We start from the raw sequence: 15,637 nt of genomic DNA, 5'->3' as shown, positions 1-15,637 counted from the left end.
GAGGAGCCTTCTTTACTAGTATTTTAGGCTTAGCTTGGTTTTTTTTTTCCTCCAAGTTTATGAGCATGTATCATACAATGCTGCAGTTGTTTAACTGTTTTTCAGTTGTATCTGACAATTTGTGACTCCATTTGGGGCTTTTTGGTAAAGATATTGGAATGGTTTGCCATTTCCAGCTCATTTTACAGATAAGGAAACTGAGCCAAACAGGGTTTTGTGACTTGCCCAGGGTCACACAGCTAATACATGTCTAGGTTAGGGGTTTTCTTGCCAAAGGTACTGGAGTGGTTTGTCATTTCCTTGTCAATTTCATTTTATAGCTGAGGAAATGGAGGCAAACAGGGTTATGTGACTTGCCCAGGATCATGCAGCTAGTAAATATCTGAGGCCAGATTTGAACTCAGGAGAAAGGAATCTTCCTGACTCTAAGCCTGGCACTCAATCCACTATGCCATTTGGCCCCTAACTCTCCTCTTCCCTTCTTTCCCATACCTGGTTCTGTCCTCAATCCTAGAAGTTTATCTCTATTGGAGCAGACCAGACCACTATGCATATGAGCCTATGACTTACATCCAATCTGTATCGCTCCCCCTCTCTGAAACAGTTATCCATTCCTATGTGTCCTTTAGTTTGCTGCCTGACTCACCATCTTCTAGGATGGAGATCAATATAATACAATATGATAAACACTAAGAAGTCTAAACTGTGTTGCAAAGCACTGTGCTATATGGTGAGATACAAAGTTTATCTAAAGCATTGTCTCTGCCTCCATGGAGCTTAGAGTCTAACAATCATACATAAATATAACAAATACATTAGAGAGGTGAGAAGAAATGTCTACCTAAATTCTAAGAGTGAAGATCATTATCAAGAGGGGGCTTTCGTGGAAGCAATAACATTTAAAGGGTGTTTTAAAGGAAGGATAGAAATTCACAGATAAATAAGAGGAGGAAAGAGGTTGTTTGAAGTGTAGGGTTCAAGCATCTCAAGCAAAGATAACAGGAATGGCACAATTGCGTTTGTGTTTAGAGGAGATGAATAATCCAGTATGAAGAGAGCATAGAGTGCATAGAATAGAGTAGATTGAGATGCCTAAAAGCATATGGTAGTATCAGGTGTGAAAATCATCAAATTCCAGGCTAAAGAGTTTGAACTTTCTCTGGAGGAAAGAGGAGCCATTGAAGATGTTTGAGCAGAAGAGTGACATGATCAGATTGGATATAAGAAAGATTATTGTCTTTAGTTTTGAATCTAAGTGTTTAAAGTCCAGAAATTTATAAGAACCTATTCAAGCCTGATTTGAGAGCTTAGGAGGGAAAGGATAAGATACAGAATAGGAATGTAGAGTCGGCCTTAACATGTAAGGTGAGTAGATGGTTGCCTGCCAGTGGGATTTAAAGGACATCAGTTAGGCTATGCTGCTCCCTAGATTTATGCCAGCCAGTGTGCCTGACCTCCTATTAGAGATTTATTCCTTTGAGTCTCTTTCCTTAGGATCTTTAAAATATAAATATAGCTGAGGAAGATGTGAGGGAATATTTCAGAAGAAAGGAGAAGCACTATCACTGCTGAACCTTGGGAATTAGACTCAGCCCCTCAAGACCTATCTGGGGTTGGGGTTCTTAATTTTTGTGTGTGTGTCATGGTCCCTTTTGGCAGTCTGGTGAGACCTATAGACTAGTGATGGCAAACCTATGGCATGGGTGCCAAAGGTGGCACACAGAGTGCTCTCTGTGGGCACTCAGTTACCCTCCCTGTCCACTCCCCTACCCCCCAGAGTTGGTTACTAGAAAGGCAGAGGGACTCGGGTAGAGCTGCTCCCCTCTCCCTCTCCACCATGCCTGACAACATTTTTTCACATCCTCTGCCCCTCTACCCAGCAGCCCAATGGGAGCACACAAAGGAGAAGGCGGGCAGCTCACAGGTGGCAGAGCTGGAGGGGAGCAGTGCACTCCAGTCCCTCCCCTCCCCATCTCTACACTGGCTGAGGACATTCCTCACTTCACCTGCCCCTTTGCTCAGCAGCCCAATGGGAGCACTTTCTCCCTCCCCTGTGTGGGTGGGGTAAGGTACACCCAGCATGCAGTGTGGGGAGAGGCACAGCACTCAGTTGGGGGGGCGGGGCCTAGCAGTCCATCTCTAAAAGGTTCACCATCTCTGCTATAGAGCCTTTCTCAAAATAATATTTGTTACTTATATTAATGATTGAAGGAAGTGCTAAATTTCAGTTAAGAGTTAGTAAAAATATAGGTGTAATTTTTCCCCATCCAAGTTCACACACCCACTATGAACTCTATCAATAGACCCCTAAGGAGTGTATGAACCCCAGGTTAAGAACCCCTCATCTAAGAGGAGCTGCATTTATTATTATTATTATTTTAAAACATGGAACACTTAATGAATTTGAAGGTCATCATTGTGCAGGGGCCATGCTAATCTTTTTTTTTTGTTTAAACCTTTACCTTCCATCTTAGAACCAATACTGTGTTGGTCCCAAGGCAGAAGAGCGGTAAAGGATAGGCAATGGCAGTTAAATGATTTGCCCAGGGTCACACAGCTAGGAAGTGTCTGAGGTCACATTTGAACTCAGGATTTCTCATCCCTGGGTCTGACACTCAGGCAACTCACACACCTCCCTGCTCCTGAGGCCGTGCTAATCTTCTCTGTATCATTCCAGTTTTCAGTAATGTGCTGCCAAAGAAAGCATAACTACATTTATTACTGTTGCTGACTTGAAGAGCTTCTCAGCTTCCCCTAGTTCTTTAGAGCTGGGTGTAGACCGGTCCCTTCAATTAAAACATTCTTTTCCCCAAAGAAACTTTATTAGGACATTAAGAAAAAAACCAATAAAACAACTATAAAGGCATTGGCCTATAATTTCATATACCCAATAATTAATAAATAATTCAGCTCACTCAGTTTAAAAGGGGAAGACTACCTGTGTGATATAGTGGCACAAGCATTAGGCTTAGAATCAGGAGAGCTGGGTTTGAATGGTACTGGTGAGACTTTGGATAAGTCACCTTGCCTCTTTGTGTCTCAGTTTCCTCATCTATAAAATGAGGGCGATTCAGATGCTCACATTACCCATCTACTTTCCAGGATTGTGAGGAAAGTGGTTTGTAAAACTTTTTTCTAAACCCTTACCTTCTGTCTTAGAATACATACTAAGTATCAGTTCCAAGGCAGAAAAGTGGTAAAGGCTAGGCAATTGGGGTTCAGTAACTTGCCTAGGGTCACACAACTAGGAAGTATCTAAGGCCAGATTTGCACCCAAGACTTCTCTGGTGCCCTATCCACTAAGCCACCTAGTTGCCCCTCTGATACTCTCTTTGTATGACTCATTAATCATTAGCTGCCCACCAAATAGTAGCAGCCTTCCAATTAATTAGCCAACTTATTGAGATCCATAGGGATCTCTAGGATAAGGGTACAGAGGTATTTGCAAGGGCAAAAGGAAGTCTTGGGGAGAATCTCTAATGCTACACTGAGATAGATTACTCTTAACCAAGTGTCCTCAGACAGAAATTAACAATAAAATAATAGCTCACATTCATACTGGGTGTCCCAGGAGTGTCTGATACTGTACTAGCTGACAGACAAAAATGAGAGAATCCCTACCTTCAGGAAGCCTACGTGTGCAGAATCTTATCTTAGAAATATCACAAATGTTATAGTCACAGAATGATAATAAACAGTTTCCACTTACAGGAAGAGAATTTATTAATTGCTGAGCAATTAAGCTCATTCATAGAATAGTGTCGGGGAGACAGCTAGTTAGCACAGTGGATAGAGTACCAGACTGTGGTCAGGACCTGGGTTCAAATCTGGATTCAGATACTTCCTAGCTGTGTGACTCTGGGCAAGTTATTTAATCCTAATTACCTAGCCCTTGCCCTTCTGTCTTAGAGTTGTCACTAAGACAGAAAACAAAACAAAAAGAAAAAAATGTCAGGGATTATTGGTCAGTCAGCTAGGGTTTATGAAGCATCTGCTATATGCTAGGCATTGTGCTAAGTGCTGAACATATGAATAAAAACTAAAAACAGTCCCTCCTTTCAAACAACTCCCAGTCTAAAGGGAGAGGCAACATGCAAACAAGATATACACACAGGATAAATTAGGGATAGTCTCAGAGGGAAGGCACAGAGATTAAAAAGGATTGGGAAAGGCTTTGAAGGAAACCAGAGAAGTTAGAAGGCAGAGATGAGAAGGAAGAGCATTCTAGGCATAGGGGTTGGGTGACAGATGGCCAGTAAAAATGCTTGGAGTCAGGAAATGGAGGAAACTGAGGCCTCAGGGAGTTGTGACTTGTCCAAGGTCACTCTGATAGCAATTATTAGAGGTGAGATTTGATCCCTATTTTTCTGACTCTAGAACCATTTCTTTTTCCTCTGCCTCATGGGGCAGAGAAATTGTGCTGAAAGGAGAGCTAGGAATACAGAGAAGTGGCAGGGTGTGAAAAATAGTCTTTGCAGGATGGGGGCAACTGGGTGGCTCAGTGGATGGAGAACCAGGCCTAGAGATGGGAGGTCCTAGGTTCAGATATGACCTCAAGACACTTCTTAGTTGTGTGACTCTGGGCAAGTCACTTAACCTCCATTGCCTAGCCCTTACCACTCTGCTGCCTTAGAACCAATACAGAGTATTGATTCTAAGAGGGAAGGGAAGGGTTTTAAAAAAATAGTCTTTGCAGGCTGTTTGGGAACATGGAGTCAGGAAGATGCAGGCAAGGGATAGTTCGATGTATGTTAGTGCACTGACTATTCCCTGCTAAGACTACCATTGGAGGAAGATCTTTGGATAATAGATTTAAGTGGAACCTACCTAGGGATTGAAAGTAGGTGAATCCATGCTCCCTCAGAGAGCCAAGGAGAATTCCATGTATCTAGAAGAGGCCCAGGGCCAGTTTTCTTTCTTGCTTCCAGGGTTGGAGGTCAGATATTTCACTGCTCACTTGCTCTCTTCTGGATTTGTAGGTGTTGAGGTTCCTGAAGTCGTTAAAGAACTATGCCGACGAGTCTCCTTCATCAGCCAGGATAAAATGTGGTAAGAATAGCCTAGGAATGATATCTGTAGTTTGTGGGGTGGGGGCAAAGAGAAGGACTTGGGGCATCGAATGCTTTTCTCTAGAAGGTAGGGACTACTAATTCTGTGATGAGATTATAGCTTGGTTTAGGGGAAACATCTACCTTTTCCCAGGAGCTGAGGGTATAGCCCTTTACCCTGTATTCTTAGATCTGAAGTCTACAGAGCAATAACTAAGAATTCTAGTGTCTAGAGAAAATCCACATGGGAGAGGGGAGAGAAGGAAGGAAGAGGTGAAAATGCAGAGGATAATATGACCTTGGGTAGAGATGCATAGGGGATGGAAGTGAGAGAAGGGTAGTCCCTTAGAGATGGGCACCACAATCATGGTTCTCTGGGAGTTGGTGGGCTAATTTAGGCCCATGAGGTATAGCACTGTGATCATTATGGGAAGAAAGCTTCCACCCACCCCCAGTAGAAAAAAAGGCCCACTGAATGTGCCATAGGGCAGAAGTCTGGTAGACCTGCTAGTTATGACTGTCATATGACTATGTCATAAGACTATGGCTCAGTCATAGGAACAGCTGAGAATCAAAAGGGTCCTGGTGGCTTTGTTTTGGACCCCTATTATTCTCCTGCCTCTGCCCCTTCACTTAGAACTTAGAATCCTGAACAGTTGGGAAGGGTCCCTTGAAATTTGGGTCATTATTTGCGGGTCTCCTCCAATCCTGTTTCCTTTTCAAATCTTTGAATATCTCCCTAGTGATCTAGCTGATGAGGCGACAATGCAGAGATTCAAGTGCCCGGAGGATACAGACCCACCCCAGGAGGTCCGAAAGAGGTTTGGCAAAAAGTATGTCCCATTCCTTCCTTCTAGCCCTACAGAGGTGGGTACACATAATGATGGAATGAGTGAGGACAGAGTACTCCTAAAGGTTGGGGCAGGAATGAAGAGAAAAGAAGGGATTTCCTGTCATAAGGGGCAGCATAGTACAGTGGATGGAGCATTGAACTTGGAGTCAGAAAGATGCAGATTTGATCGCTGCCTCAGATACTTACTAGCTGTGTGACTCTAGGTGAATCACTTAACTTCTCTGTTCCTCAGTTTCCTAATCTACAGAATGAGTAGGTCACACTTGATGGCTTCTAATACCCCTTCCAGCCCTAAATCTATGTTTTATTGTCCATCTGGTGGGGGTGGGGGGAGGGAGAAGCTGACCTTTTGCAAATACCCATCCTCTTTACTTTTTATTCCCAGGACCAGTTTGCAAAACATTCTTAGGTTGCTCACCAGTACTTAGAGTGTACATCTGTTTGTCCTCTTCTGATACATTTACATGAGAATCATTTCTGCTGTTATTCTCCTGCCCCCTTCCTGGTACCCACCAGCACTGAGATGCTCCCCAGGATCCATTTTGGGGTGCCCCAAATGACCAGTGCAACTAGACTTGAGGGTACCTGGGAGTCAAGAACTCAATCACTTTGTCCTACAGGCTGACATCGTTCCAGCCCCGTCCCTTCACGGAAGCACGCCGGGAGAAACTGCAACGAAGTCGTTGGCATCAGACTGTCCAGCAATTCAAACGGTTCATTGAGAACTACCGTAGGCACATCGGCTGTGCCGCTGTCTTCTACTTCATCACTGGTGGACTTTTTCTGGAGAGGGCCTACTGTGAGTGACAACTGTTGGGGTCTTCAATGAGTAGAGCCACAACTAACAGTGACTCCACCTAGGCTGCTGTGGCTCAGAGCATAGTCCAACCTTGGGTACATGGGGAGATGGAGTGATTCATCCCCGATGAGTCTGGCCCTTCCCCTGTGTGGGTGTTGAGAATGGTGGACCCCTGAGGCAGGGCACCACGATGATGGGACTCTGAGAGTGTGAACTGGTTGTGCCAGTGCTCTGTGAGATAGTTATGGGCTGGTAAAGAAATCCCTGGTCCTGGAGACAAAGCAGAGCTCCCCACCACCCCATGGTGTTGCCCTGGGACAAGGCATCTTCTGCCCCACATTAGTTGTAGCTCTGACTTTGAATCTTGTCCTCTGACAGTCATGGCAGAGGGGTCTTGTCTGAGTGACCTGTGAAGAAGGTGGGTGTGTTGTAAGTGACAGACCCTGGGGCTGAAACAGGCCAAATTAGGGCTTTTCCTGCAACAACTTGGCTCTAATGAGTCTACCTCCCCCGACTCTCACCTCCTTAGTCTACGCCTTTGCGGCCCACCACAAGAGCATCACAGACACCACCCGGGTGGGCATCATCCTGTCCCGAGGAACAGCAGCCAGCATCTCCTTCATGTTCTCCTACATCCTGCTCACCATGTGCCGAAACCTCATCACCTTCCTACGGGAGACCTTCCTCAACCGCTTTGTGCCCTTTGATGCTGCAGTGGACTTCCACCGAATCATTGCTGCTACAGCCATTGTGCTCACGGGTCAGTCTCTGGAAGGTCCCAGGACCACAGAACCAAGAGAACAGCTCCTGCTTATCCTCCCTTCCCCTCCAGTCTCACTTCCTAAAAGCCATTCTCTCACAAGACCCTGACCAAGAAAGGGAATAAGGGACAACCTCCTGGCCTGGCCTGGCCTGGGGGGTCTGGGGCTGCTGGGAGTGACAGCCCTGGACAGGGAGGTCCCTCCTCCGGTCTGCCTTGGATGAAACTGACTCAGCCCCAGATCCCCCAGATCTGCTCTTTTATAAGAGGATAGAAGTAGTTGGAAGGAACCCAAGAGGCTATCTAATCCAGTCATTTCATTTTACAATGAGGAAACTGTGTCAGCCTACAGAGGGAAAATGACTTGTCTAGGGTCATGTAGGTCATAAGTGGCAAAACCAGAGCCAGGGATATATTTACTAACCTGGATCTGCTCTCCCTCTTCCTTTTTTCCTGTTTGTCATTCCTTCTTTCCTACCTGCATTGAGTACAAGCTTCATATCCATTTAAATCTTGTTTGCTTGATACACTTTCTGACAAATAGTAGGTAATTGGTGAATGCTTATTTATGACCTCACTTGATGTATGGTACAATAGAAAAAGGCCTAAATTTGGAACTAAAAGATGTGGGTTCAAATCCCAGTACTGCCACTTACTACCGGATATGACCTTGACCAAATTATTTCATCTCTTGGGGCCTCAATTTCCTCATCTGGAAAATGAGAGGCTTGGACTAAATGATTTAAGATCTAGCTCTAAATTCTATGCCATGGTCATTTGGGGTGATCAGAGGTCAGGGCTAGCCTGATCAGTTTGGAGCAACCATTTTAAAAAACATTTATTAAATTCCTACCATGTTGGGACAACTAGGTAGCTCAGTAGATAGAGAGTCAGGTCTCAGGATGGGAGGTCCTGGGTTCAAATCCAATCTCAGACACTTCTTAGCAGTATGACCCTGGGAAAGTCACTACCACTCTTCTGCTTTGAAGTATCAGTTCTAAGACAAAAGATAAGGCATAGTGTAGATCATTCTCGTCAAACTCTTAATAGAAATAGGGACCATGAAGCGATGCACAAGGAGTCCCATGGACTTCTTGTTCAGTTGTTTTTCAGTCCTGTCCAACTCTTCTCGATCCCGTTTGGAATTTTCTTCCTTTCTTTTTTTTTCCAATAATTTTTTTCTGTATTTTATTCCGGTAACAAATTTGCACGCAAGTTTTCCAAACTTACATGATTCCTGTTGTCTCCCTCCCCTCTTCCCTCTCCCTTCTGGGAGTTGACAAGCAATTCCACTGGGTTGTACATGTGTGATCACTCAAAACCTATTTCCATATTATTCATTTTTATAAGTGAGTAATCTTATAAAACCAAAACCCCAAATCCCATACCTACCATTTGGAGTTTTCTTGGAGTGGTTTGCCATTTTCTTCTCCAGCTTATTTTGCAGATGAGGAAACTAAGGCAAACACAGTTAAGGGACTTGCCCAGGATCCCACTGCTAGTAAGCATCTGAATCTAGATTTGAACTCAGGATGAAGCTCTCTCTCCTGTGGGCTAACTAGATGCACTTATCTAAGACATCGTTTCTTTCTCTATGAAATGAAAGGGTTGGAATTAGTTGGCTTCTGAGTTCCTTCTCAGATCTAGAGCTAAGGCTCTGTGATAGCCATTCTTGAAAACTCTTTCTGGAAGTTATTGAAGATTGTGCTTTACTTTAGTGATGATAATCCGCCCTCCTCACCCAGTTGCTGATCTTTGAGGTACTTAGTAAGGTGCAAACGAAGAGGCATGTGGGATAGAGTATAGGGAAAGAGGAAGCATTTCTTTTTTTTTTTTAATCCTTACCTTCTGTCTTAAAATTGATACTAGGTATTGATTCTGAGGCAGAAGAGCAATAAGGATGAGGCATGGGGACTTGCCCAGGATCACACAGCTAGGAAGTATCTGATTTGAACCCAGATCTTCCCATCTCCAGGCCTGGCTCTGTATCTAGCTACCTAGCTGCCCTCAAGGAATCATTTCTGATTGGAGAGATCAGAAGCTCCTCCTCCAAGAGATGGTGGTATTAGAGTTGGGCTTTAGTGACAGATAGAAATTCAACAAAAATTGTGAAGAAAATAAAAGCAGGATTAGATTCTTTCTCTTCCTTTTATATTCCTTGTTCATCTACCCTCACTCAATGTCCCTTCCAGTACCCAGTGCCAATGAGGAGGGGAGCCTTGCCTTCTACTAAGGCACTAAGTTTGGTACGAATGGGTTTAGTGTATTGGCTCCCAGAATTTTAGCTTTAAAACAGCATCATGAACCCAAAGGAATATATCTCTAATGGTGGAATTTCCATTTCTGGGACCCCTACGTGGGAGAGATAGAATTGAAGGACTCTCCTTGACTCTCTTAATCAGGAGTCAGAGGACTGGGCCGCCAAGATTTTTTAAGCCCTTATTTTCTGTCTTAGTATCAACTCTAAAACAGAAGGAACAGGGCTAGGCAAACAGAGTTGAGTGACTCACCCAGGATCACACAGCTAGGAAGCATCTGAGGCCAAATTTGAACCTAGGCCCTCCCAACTTGAGGCCTTTATCCACCATACCACCTACCTTCCCCTCCCCAAGATTCTTAGTCAAGCCCTCTCCCACTTTGGGCTGGGTTCCTTTCCCCTTGGGCTAGAGAAGGGACTGGTTTTGATGTTCTATGACCTTAGCTGTTTCTCTCTTCCTCAGTCCTACATAGTATGGGCCACGTGGTCAATGTCTACTTGTTCTCTGTCAGCCCGCTCAGTGTCCTGTCCTGTCTCTTCCCTGGGTTCTTCCAGGATGATGGGTGAGTATAGGCTCCCTTGGGCATAAATGGGGGTAGACTAAGGTATCAATTGGGCCTCTAAGGTATAGAAAGGCTCAGGGAGGCTTTTGATTTAGGGGAGGGATAATAGTTTTGTAGAACCTGACTCAGCTCTGCTGATCCTTTTTGCTCCCAGGTGCTGTTGGGGGCTAGACAGGAGAGGACAACAGGGCAAGAGGGCAGAGATGGGGGTCTTTGGAGACTGGAGGTTGGGAGGATTAATAAATTCTTGCCTCCCTAGTAGCTCTTTCTTTCCTGACAGGTCTGAATTACCTCAGAAATACTATTGGTGGTTCTTCCAGACAGTCCCAGGTGAGAACTTTTCTTTCCTTACATGATTAGACCCATTGTTATAGGTCTGGGCTCTAGGTTTTAGACTCTAGAATCTGGACTTTATGTTCTGCTGCCTTGAGATGTTGAGCCTGGATCTTGGGTTCTAGGTTCAAGATCCTGTGCCTATATAATGGGTTCCAGGCTCTAGATTATAAACTCTGGATTTGGGCTAGGGACCTGAGGTTCTAAGCTCTAGGATCTGGATGTTGAGTTCCAACACACGTTGTCTCCCCCCCATTAGACTCTAAACTTCTTGAGAGGAGGATCTATGTTTTACCTTTCTTTGTAATCTTAGCACTTAACACAGTGCCTGATTCATAGCAGGTGCTTAAAAAATGCATATGGACTAATTGACTTCATAATCTGAGATATAGACTCTGGATCTAGGCTGCATGCTAAAGTTTTGGGTCCTGAGCTCTGGTACCCATTGCTATTGTGTTAGAAAAGGTTCTATAGATACTTCCTAGCTGTGTGATCCTGGGCAAGTCACTTAACTCTGATTACCTAGCCCTTTCTGCTCTTTTGCCTTGGAACTGCTACTTAGTATGTATTTTAAGAAGGTAAGGGAAGAAAGGAAGGAAAGAAGACTGGAAAGGAAGAAGAAAAGAGAGGAAGGAAGGAAGGAAGGAAGGAAGGAAGGAAGGAAGGAAGGAAGGAAGGAAGAAGAAAAGAGAGGAAGGAAGGGAGGGAGGGAGGAAAAGAAAAGAAAGGGAGAGAAAAGGGAGAAAGGGAAAAAGGGAGGAAGGATGGAAGGAAGGAAGAGAGTTGGTTGTAGTGTGTCTGGGGACCCTGGAAGTGTCTGTGTTGTGATCTTGTATTTGTGAAACACTGACCAAGGTCCCATACATANGAAAGGGAGAGAAAAGGGAGAAAGGGAAAAAGGGAGGAAGGATGGAAGGAAGGAAGAGAGTTGGTTGTAGTTTGTCTGGGGACCCTGGAAGTGTCTGTGTTGTGATCTTGTATTTGTGAAACACTGACCAAGGTCCCATACATACTGTGCCTTTATTTTTCCCACTGTGAGAAATGGAAATCCTTTTTTCTTTTAGTAGGGACCTTCCAGAAACCCTGTCCTTTTTCTGGGTTGTGGAAATGCTGAAGCCCCTATAAACCAAAGAGTGGTTTATATTACATCTCTATCCTGTCTATGACTGAGCGACCCAAGGGAAGTGTCTGAGGCCAGATTTGAACCCAGGACCTCCCATTTCTGAGCCTGGCTCTCAATTCACTGAGCCACCCAGCTGCTCCCCCTTTTTAAACCCTTGCCTTCTGTCTTAGAATTGATAGTAGGTATCAGTTCCAAGGCAGCTGGGTGGCTCAGTGGATTGAGAGCCAGGCCTAGAGACTGGAGGTCCTAGGTTCAAGTCCGGCCTCGGACACTTCCAGCTGTGTGACCTTGGGCAAGTCACTTGACCCCTATCGCCCACCCTTACCACTCCTGGGCTAAGGATGGTCCCTAGCCCGGATGAAAAAGGAGGAGGGTTGGGCGTGGGGCTAGCAACCCCACCCTGTAAAAACTACAACTGCTAAAGAAACTGCAACCTAAAGTAGGGGCAGCTGGGCTAGCTCAGTGGATTGAGAGCCAGGCCTAGAGACGAAAGGTCCTAGGTTCAAATCTGGGCTCAGACACTTCCCAGCTGGGTGACCCTGAGCGACCCATTGCCTACTGGTTGTTCCCAGCTGGGTGACCCTGAGCGACCCATTGCCTACTGGTTGTGGCCCTATGCTCCTAGAATGGAGTCCCAGGATAAAAAAAAAAAAAAAAAAAAAAAAAACAGTTCCAAGGCAGAAGAGCAGTAAGAGCAAGGCAGTTAGGGGTAAGTGGCTAATTAGGAGATGTCTGAGGCCAGATTTGAAGCCAGATCTTCTGTCTCCAGAACTGTCTCTCTATCCACTGAGCTACCTTACAGACCCTGTTATAATCATTGTTGATCGAATTGGTTGCCTGTTGCAAATCTATCATCCATCAATGTTTTGCCTGTTGCAAATCTATCATCCATCAATGTTTCTAAAATTTTTTCTTGTTGTTGTTCAGTTGTTTCAGTTAGGTCCAACTCTTTGTGACTCCATTTGGGGTTTTCTTGGCAAGATACCAGAATGCTTTGCCATTTCCTTCTCCAGCTCATTTGACAGATGATGAAACTGAGGCAAACAGTCAAGTGACTTCCCCAGGGTCACACAGCTTAGTAAGTGTCTGAGGCTGGATTTGAACTCAGGAAGAAGAATCTCCCTGACTCATCGGGCCACCTAGGTTCCCTAAAACCTTCTTGAACTTTTTCTTATTTTTAGCCTATCATCTCTTGGGGTGACAGGTTAAAAAATTTGCCACCCCATCATGTAATAGTGCCCTTTTTTTTCTTGTTTTTGTATCCCTAACAATTAGCACAGTTCCTGGCACATAGTAAACACTTAATAAATGTTTTCTCATTCATTCATTTTCTCCCCTAAAACTAGTTTCTTCAAACTCTAATGGGTGCCTCTTAATTTAATTCAATTCAGCAACTACTCATGAGCATCTCCTGTGTGCAAACTGATGCCATACAGCATAATACCAGACTTGGAATCAAAAGACCTGGATTCCTGCCATTGACACTATGATCACATTGGCTGGGAGATACTGGGCAAATCACTTAAGTTCTCTGTGTCCCCAGGCAACTCTCTAAGACTCTAAAACAGTTGCTCACTGGTTGAGGGAGATTCTTTCCTGGGATCTCCTTATAACAATGAAGTCAGAGTCACTTAACTTAGTTTGCCTAAGTTTCCTCATCTGTCAAATGAGCTGGAGAGGGAAATGGCAAATCACTCCAGTGTCTTTGCCAAGAAAACCCAAATGGCACTACAAAGGGTTAGACATGACTGAAAAATGACTGAGCAACAACAAGCTTCCCTGGGAGATCCTGTACTTTGATGGTGTCACACTTCTGGGCCAAGTGTGCTGGGCACCATGCACTCAGGGAACAGATTCAAAGCAAAGCAATTCTTGCCCACAAAGAACTTCCATCCTACATCCTAATTTCACAGTTCTGGGACTTAGAGGATGAATCTATGGACCCTTTCTCCAGGTCATCAGGATGTTTTTAGGCTTTAATCTTCTGAGTTTGCCATTCCATTCTCTTTGCAGTCTGTCCTTTATTTCTACTTATTTTAAGTACTTTCCCCTGAATCTTTTCTATCTCCGTTAGGTTTGTCGTTGTTTTAAAATAAACCCTTACCCTCCGTCTTAGAATCAGTATTGCGTATTGGTTCCAAGACAGAACAGCAGTAAAGGCTAGGCAATTGACTTGCCCAGGGCCACACAGCTAGGAAGTATCTGAGGTCAGGTTTGAACCCAGGACTTCTAATCTCTAGATCTGGCTCTTAATCCACTGAGCTACCTAGCTGCCTCCTTCTCTTATGTTCTTCATGAGTTATGGTCACTAGAATGTCCTGAAGTAATTGAGGTACAGGAAAAGGTATTGCTGCTAATCATAAGGTTACCTTATTGGGGGGTACGGGGTGGGGAACAGTGACCAAACTTGTGATTTCTTTTGTATAGTGAGTTGCTGGTTAGGAAACTCCTTTTACCAATGAATATAGACTTTCTCTGCAACTTACTGTCTTAGAGAATTTCCAAGGACAAGAAGAGTCTCACAGACTGACTTGCCCAAAATCTCATAGCCAGATTGTATCAGAGGCCAGGCCCAAACCTAAGTTTTCTTGTCTCAAAGATCAACTCTTTAGCTCCTATATCATATTCTCTCTGTCTCTCTCTGTCTCTGTCTCTCTGTCTTTCCCTCTCCCTCTCCCTCTGTCTGTCTCTGTCTCTCCCTCTCTCTGTCTCTGCCTCTCTGTCATCCCCTCTTCCTCTCTCTGTCTCTGTCTCTCCCTCTCTGTCTGTCTGTCTCTGTCTCTATCTCCCCCTCTCCTTCTCTCTGTCTCTGTGTCTGTCTGTCTGTTTCTCTCTCTTTCTCTCTTCCTCCCTCCCCTTCTCTCTCTCCCTTTCTCAACCCTTATCTTCTGTCTTAGTATCCATTTGTCAAAGGCTAGGCAAAATGATGGTTAGTGACTTGCCCAGAGCTGAGCCACACAGCTAGAAAGTGGAAAGTGGACATTGTCTCTTAATACCTTATATTTGTATAGGGCTTTACATTTTGCAAAATGATCTGGGGTTTATAGAATCTGGGCTCTGGACTCTGAGTCCGTACATGCTAGATTCTAGTGCCCAAGATCCAAAGCCCAGATCCAAGCCATCCCAATACGAGACGATGGGTCTTTCACATTGGAAAGAGTTCTAGGAGCAGCCAGGTAGCACAATGGATAGAGTGCCAGAGCTAGGAGGACCTGGGTTTAAATTTGACCTCAAACACTTCCTAGCTGTGTGACCCTGGGCAAGTCACTTAACCCTCATTGCCTAGCCCTTGCCACCCATCTTTCTTAGAACTGATACTGAGACAGAAGATAAGGGCTTTAAAAAAATAGTGCTCTAGTCTCTCTGGTACTTAGAAGTTAGGATGGCAGGTGGAAGGCGGTGACAGTTACAGGGATGGTGACCATTAACTAAGGACAATGATAGTGCCGATGACATGGTTAGCTGTGGCAGTAAACAAGGATTAACTGTGGCAGGAAGAGTGATGTTGTCGTGGCAACCAGGTCAAACGTGCTGGTGTTGATGATAGAAGGTCTTTGAGCTCTGCTGAAGATGAGGAGGAAAACTGAACCTTGGGAGAGAAACTCTGGGCTGCTTCTGTTGCCTCAGGGTATGGAGCGGGGAAGGGGACCCTGTTTGTGCTTTCAACTCATCCTTGCTCTTCTCACCTGCTCCAGTTCATTTTCTCTGCTCCTTTCCCCCTTGTTCCTGCTCTTTAGGCTTAACAGGAGTTATGCTGCTCATGGTCCTGGCCATCATGTATGTCTTTGCTTCCCACCACTTCCGCCGGCGAAGCTTCCGAGGCTTCTGGCTGACCCACCACCTCTACATTTTGCTCTACATCCTGGTAAGGGCAGCTCATAGTTGCTGGGAGCTGGGCAGT

The 15,637-nt window shown here is 44.8% G+C and overlaps 1 protein-coding gene and 1 non-coding gene across 2 annotated transcripts in view; one reads left to right on the top strand and one right to left on the bottom strand.

Annotated features, from left to right (window-relative positions):
* The window catches only part of DUOX1 (dual oxidase 1), a 69,300-nt gene that overhangs the window by 37,364 nt on the left and 16,299 nt on the right, over positions 1-15,637 (top strand). Inside the window, exons 21-27 of the mRNA XM_044662166.1 lie at positions 4,980-5,049; positions 5,792-5,881; positions 6,522-6,700; positions 7,230-7,460; positions 10,181-10,280; positions 10,561-10,610; positions 15,474-15,601. Coding sequence (XP_044518101.1) covers positions 4,980-5,049; positions 5,792-5,881; positions 6,522-6,700; positions 7,230-7,460; positions 10,181-10,280; positions 10,561-10,610; positions 15,474-15,601 — 848 coding nt within the window. The remainder of the gene's footprint in view (positions 1-4,979; positions 5,050-5,791; positions 5,882-6,521; positions 6,701-7,229; positions 7,461-10,180; positions 10,281-10,560; positions 10,611-15,473; positions 15,602-15,637) is intronic.
* Positions 2,380-2,483, bottom strand: LOC123238419. Its single transcript, XR_006505598.1, has one exon. It is a non-coding gene; the product is annotated as a U6 spliceosomal RNA (small nuclear RNA).

This window comes from Gracilinanus agilis, chromosome 2 (genome assembly GCF_016433145.1).
Source record: "Gracilinanus agilis isolate LMUSP501 chromosome 2, AgileGrace, whole genome shotgun sequence".
In the NCBI taxonomy this organism is placed as follows: Eukaryota; Metazoa; Chordata; class Mammalia; order Didelphimorphia; family Didelphidae; genus Gracilinanus; species Gracilinanus agilis.
This window is presented reverse-complemented; position numbering and strand designations above follow the sequence as displayed.